The sequence below is a fragment of the Electrophorus electricus genome, chromosome 26, assembly GCF_013358815.1.
Source record: "Electrophorus electricus isolate fEleEle1 chromosome 26, fEleEle1.pri, whole genome shotgun sequence".
NCBI classification, from domain to species: Eukaryota; Metazoa; Chordata; class Actinopteri; order Gymnotiformes; family Gymnotidae; genus Electrophorus; species Electrophorus electricus.
The window spans coordinates 3582501-3596492 of record NC_049560.1 but is presented as its reverse complement, the minus strand read 5'-3'; the positions used below and the strand labels follow the sequence as shown (position 1 = coordinate 3596492).

Sequence of the window (13992 nt, the reverse complement as noted above, 5' to 3'; positions counted from 1 at the left end):
CCGTGGCTAAACATTGCCATCCAATCAACGACGGGAATGCGCTGCACAGTAGCCTATATGCTGTTGTTGAGTTTGGGGACACATCAAATCAGGTAGGCTAAGTTAATAATAGTTGCTGCTAGCAAATTAAATAAGTGGTAGGCAGTGTTGGCTGAACATAACTATGATTATTAGGACTGTTTGTTCGGGAAACACACGCACACCGTTACACCTCTCATGACTGCTAATGAGTGCTGTGGAGCTAGCGATAGCTAGGTAGCTAACTATCTAGCTTATCTGTTTAGCTAAGTTAGCTAGCTACATTTAACAGCTAATACGTAGTAGATTGAGCTAGATAGCTAGTAGCTTACTAGCTAAGAGGCTGCAAGTCGTAAACAAACAGCAATTTCTTGGTCCTCTACCAGACGACCAGTAAAATAATTGTGTAGCTATTAGTAAAATAAACTCCCTATAAAATGGCCTTACATTTGAACCGATAGCTGGTTACCTAACTAGGTTTAGGCATTTTAGCTAGCTAGCTAAACTAGGTTAATGAGCTAGCAACGTGCGAAGTTAGCTAGCTGCGTCGTCAAAAAAATACGTGTTGCTTCGCGGAAAACAAATTCGTAAACATTCGTAATATGATCACAGTAACAGCACCGCTGATGGTTTTAGTCAGATGGATGGCGGTTTGCAGCCCACGTGCCTTATTGACAGTCAGGTAATTGTTTTTCCACTTTCTGTTTATGTTCGTCATGTACTCCTCAGAAGCTCGCGTTCATATGGGGGGAGTTAAACAAGAGCAGAGTGAGGCCCCAGCTTCAAAAGGGTCCCATCATTCCGACTCCACTCACGAAGAAGTAAGATTTAGACCAGTATCCATTGCCCTAGAAGCCTCACAAGTTTTCAGTATTTTGATTTCATACGATTAGACACCCCCCAAATGCTTAGATTGTATTTATTGTCTGCTAAATTCTGGTGTCATCTGTGCAATTCCTCCACAAATGTAATCTTGCAGAACAGCCTAACGCTCCCAGCACAGCCGGTAAAAAAGCGTGGGTGGCCCAAGGGTAAAAAAAGAAAGAAGGTGTTACCCAATGGTCCCAAGGCACCCGTGACAGGGTACGTGCGCTTCCTGAATGAAAGACGGGAACAGATTCGTGCCCTGCACCCTGACCTTCCTTTCCCTGAGATCACTAAAAGACTCGGCGCAGAATGGAGCCGTCTCGCTCCCCATGACAAACAGGTGCTTTTTTTTCCTTTTTGAACACTGCAAAAAAATAATGTCAGCAGTTGGTTATGAACACTCATGAGTATCTGTTTACGAGGCTATGTCAAGTATGCGTTCTGTGCAACAGCAAATCCATTCCCGTTACCGTGTGACCAGTGTGTTGAATTTGTTTCCTCGCAGCGCTACCTCGATGAGGCTGAGCGAGAAAAGGTGCAGTATGCACGAGAACTGAGGGAGTATCAGAAGAGCGAGGCCTACCAGATCACAAATGCCAAAATCCAGGACAAAAGAATTAAGAAAGGTCAGCATAATTTCTGGTCTCTTTTTTGAACCCTTTTCTTTGCTTTTGATCGTATGGCCTAGAATGTGTAGGCACCTAAACATCACACCTTTATGAACTTTTTTGGCACCTTTTCCAAAACATGAGCATTAATAGGGAGTTGCCGCCTCCCTCGTCTTGTGGTTACAACAGCCTCCGCTCTTCTGGGAAGGCTTTCCACAAGATTTTTGGAGTGGGAATTTGTGCCAATTCAGTCAAAAGAGCGTTTGTGAGGTCAGGCACTGAAGTGGAGTGGGAAAACCTGACTGAATCAATGTTACAATTTATTCCAAAATCCTTCACAAGAGCAGAGGTCAGGACTTCGTGCAGACCTCTGAAGTTCTTCCACACTAAACTCAACTAAAGTCCCATCCCATTATCCCTCCTCCATCAAACTTCACTGTTGGCACTATACCTTCCAGTAGGTATCGTTATTCTGGCATCCGCCAAATCCACGTTGTTCTGTGAGATGGCCAGACAGTGAAGTGTAATTCTTCACTCCAACGAACCATTTTCCACTTCTCTCGAGTCCAGTGGCGATGTGCTTTTAACACTGTCCAATGCTTGGCATTGTGCATGTTGATGTTAGGCTTGTGTGTGGCTGCTCAGCCATGAAAACCCATTTCGTGAAACTCCCGGCACACAGTTCTTTTGCTGATGTTGCTTCCAGAAGCAGCCTAGAAGTGTGTAGTGAGGGATGAAGCAGAGGAGGGATGATTTTTACGCATTACATGCTTCAGTACTCAGCAGCCCTATTCTGTCAGTGTGTGTTCTAGTGCTTTGTGGCTGTTGTTGCTTCTAGATGCTTTCACTTCACAATAATAGCACTTGCAATTTCTGGGGCAGATCTAGCATGGCAGAAATTTCATGAACTGACTCGTATCAATCTATGCCATGTGTAGAATGACTGAGCTCTTCAGTACGACCCATTCTGCTTCCAGTGTTCACATGGATTTGTGCTTGATTTTATTGACCTGTTAACTGTGGGTTTGGCTGAAACCCAAATCCATAATTAAGAGTTGTGTCGACACACGTTTGGCCATATAGCATAGTAACGGGTTATGGAACCTTATAGTCTTAAAGGCTCTTTTCTTATTCTTATTCAGAGAAACTTTTTAATTTTACTTTTGTTTTTGTAGAAGAGTTAACATCTGTTATCATCAATGCCAATAGCTCAGGATCAGCAACTTTTAAGGTTAGTACCAAAAGGTGAATTGCAATAAAACTTTAACAGCCACTTTGCCATTTACTTTTCTCCTTAATCTTCAATGTGCGAATGATGCTTACAGCATGACCTATTTAAAGCCTTCTGTCCTCCAGAGTTCAGACATCTCCAACAGATTCGACGTGCCTATTTTCACTGAGGAGTTTCTGGACCAGAACAAAGGTTCACAATTATTAGCATACACAACAGTTGACGGCTTTAATTTTTTTAAATAAGCCACTCTTTTTCAACAGACTGTTTGTCTTTCAGCTCGGGAGGCGGAGCTTCGGCGTCTGCGAAAGGCCAATGTGGAGTTCGAGGAGCAGAACGCTGTCCTGCAGAAGCACATTGCTGACATGTTCAGCGCCAAAGAGCGGCTAGAGGCAGAGCTTGGTCAGGACGAGCTCCGGACGCAGGCTCTGCAGCGCCGCCTGCAGACCATCAAGCAGACACTGGTTAGCAATCTGGCTTCGGTGCCCCTACCAGGTCAGTAGCACACAGGTACACTACGAATCCACAAATGGCATTTTCTCTTACAGAAGTGTTTGACACCTTGGCAGAATTTTGCCCATGGTTCAAAAGGGCATTCTTTCCTAGAATTTCCCTGTTATTTGTGTTTTGTTTTTGTCATTGTTTTTTAGTTTCTTAGTTTACTGTTCACGTATCTGTCCGCGTGTTTTTGACTCTGCCCATCCATATTCGATCACATGTAAGCTTGGTCTCTACCTGTTCCAGGCACAGGTGAGACTCCCTCGGTTGGGACTCTGGACTCTTACCTGAGCCGTTTGAGCAGTGCCTTAGAGAGCAGTCCTCACGAGCACCGTGCCCTGCTACTCAAGCTCCAAGACCTTCTGGCTCACTTAGACAGGTACCAGGCTCACCTAGTAAACTAAATCCACAGTGTTTCAATCACTTGTCATAGCTTTAATTAATAATAGCACTGGTTGTGTTGAAATGTGTTGGATCATCGTTATATATGGAGTTTCAAAGTCATTCCTGTCTCATTTATCTTCTTTAGTGAGCACTTTTGAGAAACGTGCATGTGTACAGTGGGATGGGACCAGAGTGATTACCTGAGGTCCAGGTTTGTAGGTCCACCCCAACAACCAGGAGAGTAACGTCTGCCTTAGTGGAGCAATAGTGCCTGAAGGTGTAACTGGACACACTATGAAATGTTAATTATTTTGCATCTTTTGGATTTCATTAGGGTCACTGGGAATATTTTGTAGACTTTATGTAATGAGTGTAATGGGGGTGGGGGATGGGGGGGGATGGGGTAGCCATGCTTATAAATTGAAACTTGAATTTCCCTTTTGGTATATTTAATAATATGGTATATTTTCAGATTAGATCAGCTATTCCTTGATTTTTTTCAGTGCTAGACTGGCTAGTTTGCCATTTCGATTACAACTATTCATTTCTGATTCCATAAATGTAACTACTTTTTTTTTTACTATTGATTGCTAATATGCAATGAAATTGCAGCATTTCAGGTATATTATGACATTGAATCTTACCATTTTCTCTCTAATTTTAAACCTAAAGGTTTATAATGATTTATTATAATTGTGTATTTTAATGGAAATACATTCCTGTAAGTACTCAGATTGTGTCAGAGAATGTTTGAGTTGTAAAATAAAATCTGTCCTAATTTGTAAATGTTCACTTGTCATGTACTGTAGCCTCTGTGTGTGTGTGTGTGTGTGTGTGTGTGTGTGTGTGTTTTCAAGTGTTATGATTCTTGAAAAATGACTTTTAGCAATTTATTCTCCATATAATGAAAAAATACAATAAAGAGGGGTACCGTCTGTAAAGTATTTGCAAAGTTCTTTTTTTAATATCATTCAACTAATTGCCTTTTGACTGTCAAATGTTTGAGCTTTACAAAAAAAAAATTAATGGAAATAATGTTAAAAGTTCACTTATGTCTAATATTTCAACACACTAAAGTGAGCAATTTGGAACTACACTAAAAATTTGCTCAGATTTCTATAATTTCAGCTGTGCAACGCAATGATTGGAGAAACTTGACTGATACTTGGATCTAACCTACAGTGTGCAGGGACCATTCAGATTCCTCAGTTCAACAGATGACTATCCAGTAGAGGGCGCCATTGCCCACACTTCAGGGCCAGGTATATTGGGACTAAGACTTATCTAAACCAAACATGTTACGCCAGCCATTTTCAGATACCTCGACTGTCTTATTGTCTAATATTGGAAAGCCATTAAACTTTAATTGTCCACTTTCCAGTTGATGTGTTGCATAGTGAGCGTTGGAAAGCCTGATGGATGACGGTAGTAATATACAGTAATATCTGAATTAGACATCGGGCGCATCACGTAGCTCACTTAGTAGAGCGGGTCTGGTGCGACTTTAACACCGAAACGCGTACGTTCCGGATACGAACGCCAGAAACGTGCGTGGACGTATTCTCTTACACAGCCACACAGCCGCCGAGCGGCTCCGCTGCCGGTCCACGCCTCGGTCTTCCTGACGTCACGGCCGCGGCTGTCCTCGTTACGGCGGTGCTGAACAAGATGGCCGCGCGGCGGATCGCCAGAGGCTGAGACGACGAGCGGGCTCGGTCACATCCCCAGCGAAACTGTGGTTTGTGTAGCGGGGGACGCCCATTGACGACCGTAAATTAAGACACCGGGATAGTTTTAACATTTTTTAGAAAAGACTTGTCGCATGCCAGTTTGCGTGTATAAAGCCTATTCCGACGTGCAGCGGTGGGTGGCCACTTCGCATCACCTCATACCGAGCGTTTGATGTCCGTTATCTTCGCCTATCTCACTGAACACGGGGACGCATATTTCTGCACATAACAGCAGAAAGACATGTCACTGCTGTGTGTTGGAGGTGAGTGAGGGGGTTATTATTTCAGTCGGTGAGGAATGGCAGAATGGCATACCTGAGGGAGACGCGCTCGCCTGTAATGGACCGCCGGCTACTGACAATAATTTCTGTGTGTAATGTACATATGTGTTTTGTGTTTTAATTTGGTTTTTTTTTAATTATCATATTGTAAACTTGAGTTGCGAAAGCGTGTGAAGATGTCTTAGGCGTTAACTAAATTATGGCATATTAAGAGCACGTTTCTACTCCTAACTAATCGATACGCCGGATCACTAATCTGTACGGTTGAATTCACGTGTAATTCATTGCAATTCATATTTATAGTTTATAATTGCGCTCGATGGTTGAACAGAGGCACAGGTTATGAGAATAACCTGAGACCACTTGTCAATTCCATTACTTTTGCTTTTAGCCACAGTTTGCATGTCTTGGCTTTCTATCGACGATAAAGCGTTCTGGTTAAATCCATTATTGGGTGTTGCTAGATAATCAGCATACGGAGCTCCTTATGTTCCAGTGCTCAGTCGCTCTCAGAATTTAGGGGCGTGTTCCCTCCTAGCTTCAGATTCTAGGCACCAGCTCTTCCGAAGCGAAAAATCCTTTAAGTGGCTTTTCCACTCATCGTTATTTCCCGCTCTAGCCTCTATCTTCCCAGTGTTGTAAGGTATACCCCAACGTAGATATTCAAAAATAATAAGAAAGATCAAACAAGTGCATACATAGTCTACATTAATGAATGAATGACTGAATAGGTATTAAACGACAGTCTCTATCATATAGTGAGAGCTATAGAAATGCATGTAGACTGCTCTCAAATATACTGAAAGCTTATTATTCTGCTGCTTGCTGCTGTCTATATATATATATATATATATATATATATATATATATATATATATATATGTATGTATGTATGTGTGAGAGAGAGAGAGAGAGAGAGAGAGAGCTATTATATATTATAATATATATATGATCTGATGTGAGTGCAAAATCTAAGAGGCTGAATTCAAATTACATTCAAAAATCATATGTAAAAAACAAAACAAAACAGTGTAATCAATCAAACTGTAAAAAAAAGGGATTAGAGATTTTTACTCTCAATTTCCCTTATTTGTCATGGCAATTTGGATTCACCAGTGATGTTCATTTTATAGGGTAATCTGTGTTTTATATCTTACTGACTTTCATTTTGGGCTCCACTGAAAAAAATTAAGGCAGATTGTTACATTTTCAAGGTAAAATTACAAATGACTGTTCCTTAGTACAGAGGTTTTCAAAGCTTATGTGATTATGTGGTGAAGGTTTATTAGGAGCTGGAGCGAAACAAAGCACTTGTCTGGCTGTGGGACCCTGGCGACTGCACTAAGAACCTCTGCTTTAACACAGTTTAACACAGTTATCTACACCAAAATGCATTCATATTGGACTAGGCCCTGTTTCATCTAGGCTGCCCATGTTAACACCCAAGGAAAGCAGGGTGATAAGTTCAGGGTTTTTGTTCTGCAAAAGTTTGTCTGCTTTTCACAAATCTCCTGCACAGGACATCATGCAAATTCATTTCCTAAAAGCTGCTCATGATCAGCTTGCACGTTCAGTTATATTTGCATGCACACTCGCATCCCTTCACATCCACGGCATGTCTGCCACTGGTCTGTAAAGAACCAGTCACAGCTTCCGAGAGTGTAACATCCAACAGTGACAGTGCAGTGTGGGTGTGTGTCGAAGAGTCCGAATGGACTCTTGGCGACTGCCTTAATAACCTGAACAGATGAACAGAAGCGCTCGACTGGTCCAGTGGACGGTTTTGTACGTTCAGCACTGCACGTTTTGCCACTTCTCGTCACTCTTTCATTTTGTGTTCAGAAATGTTTTAATCACACTGCTGTTCCTACGTGGTAGAAGTACTATGATGTATAGATGTGTTTGAATTACTTAAAAGGAAAGGTTTTGCTTATAGTAACGTGACATAACGATATGATTTGTTACTATTTAAATATATCACTTTTCCCTCGCATTTTGAAACTGGAATACAATATGTTTAACACATGACTCTCCCTTGCTGCACACAGTATACGTTTTATCATGGAAATTTTGAAGTGTATCTAAAAATGACCATTAGGCTATAGCGTATTTCTTTGGGAACTCAGAGGAATTACTGGTCTAATTAATTACAATCCATAGCATTAAAGAATGATCCCAATTTTGAAGGGCTATCAGAGATTATATTCAGACCTGTGATTTTTTTTAAATCTGTGAGACACTCATCTCCCTTTAGTGGGCAGGCACGTGCTTGAACAGTCTCATCCTTAGAAAGGCTTCTGATCGCATTTTGTGATTTGACTGAAGAGAAATGTGCATCAGGTTACTGTTACACATTACAAATCTTTCTCAATGGTATAGGCTCAGATTTGAATATACAGCCTTCTCTAACTCGAAGCCACAGTCGCCGAGAATGTCTCGTTAAAAATACCTGATTCCGTTTACACCAGACTGATATGGTTTCAGCCCAGGGTTAATTGGTTTGCTGTTTTTTTCTACTTCGTTCTATATAGGGAAAACCCATATATCAAATCTGAGCTTTCTGCAGAGGACGGTGTAAAATCGCACCTGTGTGCTGAGCGAGCGGTAGCCGCCCTCGAAGTCTCTGCTCGCTACCGTGCTGAGTGTTTATTTATAGTGGCAGGGCTTCAGGACCCGACCGCACGGGGAGATTAGATGGGGCGCCATCGGAAGACAGCGAGCTGGAGAACACGTGCACGGAAGCCACATAGCAGGGGAAGAGCAGGCAGACCAATCCTGGCTAAGGTGGAGGGGCGCAGTGTACACGCCAAGCCCACGCACGCGGCCAAGGCAGTGGCAGCTGGGCCAGGCTTGTGCTTGTCTTACATCCAGCGCCGACGCTGGATCTGAAAGCCCGCGTGCTGAAGTGCGGCGTCTCGCGCTGACATGTTTTCCGGAACACCCCACACTTCACAGAAACCACATCATCAATCAGGGGCAAGTGGTAAATGGATGACAGTGCTTGTGGTATCCAGGCTGTGGTAAGTCCCCCACACAATGGTCAAATCCAGGCCAGTGCAATATGGAAATACAAGCAATATTTAGCACACTCATTTACCACGCTGCCAACTGACATTAATGTTTACTGTTTCCTAACTCATAAGAACAGCACATGCCTCTTGATATGTGTCTTTAAAAAAAAAAAAAAAAAGAATAAGAAGAGCAAGTTTTTGTTATTGCGTGGGAAAAAAATACATCCGGTCTCATATCTGTTACATCTGTCTCATATTGTGTTTGCATGCAAGTGTCATGTATAAACACATAAGTTGCACTGAAATCTTAACCTTTGGCCTCTGACCAACCTTCCTCAGGTCATAAGTGTTATTAAACACTTGATCTGTTCTGTTAGACCAGACCATCATTTTTGTCTCCAATATCAGGAGTCAGGTATGCATAAGGAACAACCTTGTTGGCCATTGTGCATATGATTGGCAGATTGAGGAGTGGTCTACGTGCTGCCCATTGAGTGGCTGATGCTCCTACTAAATGATGTGATTTTATCCAGCTACCTGGGAGAGGGCTTTTGGCTGTGGACTCCAAAGGGAAGGGTGGGGATAAAGGATCGGAAGAGAGCCTTTGAATTTTAATGCCGCCTTTCCACAGAAGCTTGCCATCCCCGTGGCACGGGTTTACATGAATTATGAATCGTCATGGTGAACATCAGGCCGGCTCTCAAAAAATAAGAGGCTTCTTCTGAGATCCCCAAAGCACAAGTGATGGCAGATTTGCTGTCTCCTGCTCTTCCGTCTTCAGCTCTCTAGCAAGACTTCTGCATGCACTTATATTTTCTTTCCAACTAAAAGATGGTGTGCTACACCAAAAAAAAGATTTGCACCGTTTCCAGATGCATTGAGCTTTAAGTGTCAGTCACTGAGGGATTACTCTTTTTACACCCTTTGGGTGGAGAACCTTGTGTTAAAGTCCAGCCTTCTTATGTACTTATTAATCTTACAGTATGTTATTCAGTACCTGCTGCAATCTATTCATTAACTACATTGAAACTAACATGCACTGCATATAGTTACAGCAGTGACGAATGAGCGTGCTTCACATCATCTGCAGATATTAATTAGGATTATTTTACATGCCCGTTACATGTATTGGATCAGCCACATTGACTGTGAGCCATCTTTACACGCCTTACATTTCAAATAATTTGCAAATACTATGGCTATATATGAGGATTTTCATGTCAGCTGTGAGCCTTCTTAAAACTGTGTGGTGAAACCTTTTGTGTTGTGAATGTTGTCATTACTGGGTAGAATGACCAATAAATAAATAAATAAATGAGTCCAAAAAGTCTTGTACCCCAGATAGTTTCCAAACAGATTGCGTATTACCATGATGGTAAACATGATGATGATGCTAAAATACATATGATCTTGTTTCTGGTTTGGTTTCCATGATGAATTTGTATTAAATGGATAAGTATTCATGTAATTGATTGAACCCATGTTTCTGTCTGTGTTACAGTGAAAAAAGCCAAACTAGATGGACCGCAAGGTAGGTGGACTATCTAAAATCAGCACGACATGCTTCTGCTTTTATTGTCTGCCATTAGCAATGAAACTCTCACAGGTCCAACTCATCGCGTGCATGTGTGTGCAGAGAAATTCAACGCCTACGTGTCACTTAAGGTGCAGAACGTGAAAAGCACCACCATTGCAGTGCGTGGCAGCCAGCCATGTTGGGAACAGGACTTCATGTTGTGAGTAGCACTCCTGCTCCTCACCCACTCAGAAGCTCGAGAGATATCAGATCACATGACTACTGAACTCTAGCGTTTACCCACCAGAGATGGGGATGACTTCAGTGTAGGCAAGTTTATTTACAGCCACCATGTTCGGAGGGCTCTTTGATGATAGTTCTTGTCATTTTTCCTCCTTTTGGTTTGTCACTACACATCACTGTTTATGCCAGATTCTTCTGTAACCACTCTAACTGTAATCAGAGGACAGAGGGGCAGAGTTCTCTAATGGTTCTTTCCCGAGCGCAGAGATAGATACTTAGGTTACTTAGTGCTAAATGGAACAAATTGTAAACTTTTCGACTGGGAATTTGGAGTGCAGAGTATTTGAAAGTTCTGCTACAGTACTCGTAAACCAAGTCCAGGTAATGTATAGACTGGCACCACATCTGACTAGTCTGACTAGGGTCTGTGCTCTCAGAAAGGCAAATCCATTCCCATTTTCCTCTCCCACTGGTTATCTCTCCGTCTAATGTAGCACGGCCATCGACCGTGCTTTGTTTAGATATGAACACAGCAGAGCTGAGGCTCTTATAAGGACTGTAGAAAAGACAGTGTTGTGTTTTGGTGTGGGACTTGTGTGTCACCAGAGATGTCCAAAGTGCAGCTGGCATTGACCTAACTTTGTCTTTACTTGTGTCTGATTGTTTCCCTGTTCAAGGGAACATAATGTTATTTTTGGGGTAAAATTTAAGTGGTGTTGGAGAGATCATGGTTATGTCACTTACAGGAAGCTCTATTGGCCTCCTGTTGACCATGAACCAACCCCCCCCCCCCTCTCTCTATCAGTGAGATTAATAGGCTGGATCTGGGCCTGACAGTGGAGGTTTGGAACAAAGGCCTGATCTGGGACACCATGGTGGGCACCCTGTGGATCCCTTTGCGCAGCATTCGCCAGTCCAATGAGGTATGGCGCAGATGGCTCTCATGTCCACAGCAGCGCCCTCTAGAGACATATACATGCACAATCTGACCAGCTGGCACTCAATACCATTTTTCCTCTCCGGTCTAAAATGCCTCCCAGACATTTCCACAGAAAAAAATTACATTAAGTTTTGCCATGGATGATGGTATCTGTAAAGAAAGAACAGATCTGTGGCCAGATGTCTAAGGATCTGCCCAGTGGGAATACATTACACATTGGACATTCATATTATACAAGGCCAAAGATCACAGCTGATCCTGATCACATAGCAATGTTGCTATTATATATTTTTACTTCCTGTCTAACAGGAAGGTCCAGGGCAATGGCTGACATTAGACTCCCAGGTCATCATGGCAGAAAATGAGATCTGTGGCACCAAAGACCCGACCTTTCACCGCGTGCTCCTGGACACGCGCTTCGAGCTACCTTTAGGTGACCTCACTACACACTTCTGTATCTTATACACCAGACACATGAACACCCTCCCATACATCACCACCCCCCCCCCCCCCCAAAAAACCCCAGCTTCATTCAGCCATCTTCATTCTGCTTTGAACAACGCCATTTCAGATATCCCAGAAGAGGAAGCTCGCTACTGGGCCAAGAAACTGGAGCAGCTCAACGCCATGAGAGATCAGGATGTGAGTACTCTCCTCTGACTGCAGCCTATTGAGTGCCTGCTCTGGCCAAGCCAGACGCCGGTGCAGCTTTTTGCTGAGCGAGTCTCACTCGGACACCCTGAGTGAACAGAGTCTTTATCACCTCACTGCTCCTCCCACCGTGTCTCGCTGATGCTGCTCCGCTGATGCAAAGAACATTACAATCTCTGTCAGCCCTTTGGCTATTTACTTCTGTTTGTCATTTATTGACTGCAGTACTCATACCAGGAGGAGCACCAGAGGCCACTTCCGGTGCCATCGACACAATGCTGTGAGTGTACACGCGCACACACACACACACACACACACACACACACGCAAAATAATGCTCCTTTTACAAGATAAACAACTGATTCTGCTGCCAGGCACAGGTGTGTAGTGAGCATAATCTCAGGGTGTGTCAGCTGTCAGAGGGGCTGTGTCGTAAGCATTCTGGTACGAATCGAACACGTAACGCGCGTGCAGTTCCCAGAGGGTTTATGGCAGTCCGTACATACTCATATATCAAGCCTGGGTGTAAGCGCTACGGGGAAGGCAGGCTGGATGGCATCTTGACTGATGCTCCGTTTACTGGATGCTAACACGCTGGCCTGATCACGGCCGGCCGGACGCAACAAATTCAGCGTTGCCTTTGGCCGACGTCCTGCTTTGCACCCGCGTTTCGCTTTACCCTCGTGTCAGACCTGCTGTTGATTCCTGACTAGGACTTGTGAACCCCTACGCTCCTTCAGTACCACACTGAGGTTTTGCTTTCATAAGTAACTTCATGGTCTGTGGTTGATTTGTGCTCTTCTCTTCTAGGCAACTGGAGTCTATGGGGGGACCAACAAAGTAAGTGTCTTTGTTTTGAATCGATTTTAACGCACGGTCAGTTCGGGTCCATTTTATGATGCGGTGTCTCCATACCACATCATGCGGACTCCTTAACAAAGTGCACTCGCTGATGTCGTTCTCTTTATCTGCACCCACGGGTTACCACTCTTTGTTTTGATCAGGTCTATGCACACTGAAGTTAATTGATGTGGTACCTTTCTAGTTCTTTTAGCCACATTTTTCTATAACCTTTCAAATTCTTTGTTTTGGATGTTTCCATTGTGTCTGTTATTGCTGTTGTGTTCTGCCTCTTGTCTACCATTTTACGATATCTGGTTGGTTCATCACTGCTTTCTCATCTGTCTGGATCTGTTGTTCTACACCAATCTCCACTTTGGACTTTGTCTTGCAAATTTTTCTGTATGCCATCCCACCCACTTGGTTGTGTCTCTCAGTGCATTTTCCATGCCAACAGCTTGCATCATGCTGCCAGGTGCTGGATTGACTCAGAGGCTCCTTTTCATCTTGGGTCTTGTCTGTTGTGATACACGCCTGCTTTGCTTGACCTAGTGCTGCCATGATCAGTGCCTTTGTGCTATGCTTCATTGTTGCCTTTTCCAGCCAACGGTAGAATTGTCTTATGTCAGCCACCTCTGCTATCTGTCAGTGGTACATTCCATGGAGGGATTTATCCTGTCATGGCACCTTATGCTTCCATGGTGACCATATCCCCATCAGAGACAGTCCCTCATCAGCTCATCCTTGGGGGCCAGTGCATGGATGTACTCGTGGACATTTCATGTCTCTCCCAGCACTGTATGGCACGTCCAGTTGGCATACAGCCTTTGGATGTTGGAATGTATTGTGAGGAGTTCTCAGGTTTTGATGTCAGCAGCTTCCAGCTCTGCTCTTGCTGGTCTGACTGCCTGCTGGAAGGCAGACATGTTCATGGCTTTGATTTTTATTGTTCCAATTTTGAGTGACTCTTGAGAATCTGCCTTGTGATTCCTGTATGATTGGAGAATCCCCAATGGCCTTTTGGTAGTTCCCTCTGTCATGATCACCTTCCCTCTTACTGCAATCAGCCAACCATGCTTCTTAAATGATATTCCAGTATTCTTGCTGTAGGTCCTGGTCAGATGAATCAATTTCACTTTCCGTCTTGGTGTGCGGTTAATTCGTAAGACCCACT

At 43.4% G+C, this 13992-nt stretch overlaps 2 protein-coding genes across 9 annotated transcripts in view; both read left to right on the top strand.

Moving 5' to 3' along the window:
• Positions 1 to 31: 31 nt before the first annotated feature.
• On the top strand, positions 32 to 4398 carry hmg20b (high mobility group 20B). Of its 2 annotated transcripts, none has more exons than XM_027008173.2 (9): positions 32 to 92; positions 748 to 839; positions 998 to 1225; positions 1391 to 1511; positions 2669 to 2724; positions 2850 to 2916; positions 3004 to 3219; positions 3469 to 3601; positions 3752 to 4398. In XM_027008173.2, the coding sequence occupies exons 2-9, from the start codon at positions 762 to 764 to the stop codon at positions 3762 to 3764; spliced, it is 912 nt and encodes a 303-aa protein (XP_026863974.1). In that variant the 5' UTR covers positions 32 to 92; positions 748 to 761; the 3' UTR covers positions 3765 to 4398. The 2 variants fall into 2 exon arrangements, with proteins under 2 accessions (XP_026863974.1, XP_026863975.1); XM_027008174.2 differs by lacking the exon at positions 32 to 92 and adding an exon at positions 112 to 255.
• An 870-nt stretch (positions 4399 to 5268) lies between these two features.
• Positions 5269 to 13992, top strand: part of unc13a (unc-13 homolog A (C. elegans)) — a 33723-nt gene continuing 24999 nt past the window's right edge. For all 7 annotated transcript variants that reach the window (XM_035523347.1, XM_035523345.1, XM_035523344.1 and 4 more), the window contains exons 1-8: positions 5269 to 5599; positions 10130 to 10159; positions 10265 to 10364; positions 11193 to 11310; positions 11637 to 11760; positions 11899 to 11969; positions 12204 to 12258; positions 12789 to 12818. In XM_035523347.1, coding sequence (XP_035379240.1) covers positions 5578 to 5599; positions 10130 to 10159; positions 10265 to 10364; positions 11193 to 11310; positions 11637 to 11760; positions 11899 to 11969; positions 12204 to 12258; positions 12789 to 12818 — 550 coding nt within the window. In that variant the 5' untranslated portion in view covers positions 5269 to 5577. The remainder of the gene's footprint in view (positions 5600 to 10129; positions 10160 to 10264; positions 10365 to 11192; positions 11311 to 11636; positions 11761 to 11898; positions 11970 to 12203; positions 12259 to 12788; positions 12819 to 13992) is intronic.

What these genes read in the sequence shown, in the direction of transcription:
- hmg20b (XM_027008173.2), top strand. Translation starts at nt 762, where the DNA reads ATGGGGGGAGTTAAACAAGAGCAGAGTGAGGCCCCAGCTTCAAAAGGG. An exon ending in CAGGATCAGCAACTTTTAAG is followed by an intron (nt 2,725 to 2,849) that starts GTTAGTACCAAA and finishes TCTGTCCTCCAG; the next exon opens with AGTTCAGACATCTCCAACAG. An exon ending in GGCTTCGGTGCCCCTACCAG is followed by an intron (nt 3,220 to 3,468) that starts GTCAGTAGCACA and finishes TACCTGTTCCAG; the next exon opens with GCACAGGTGAGACTCCCTCG.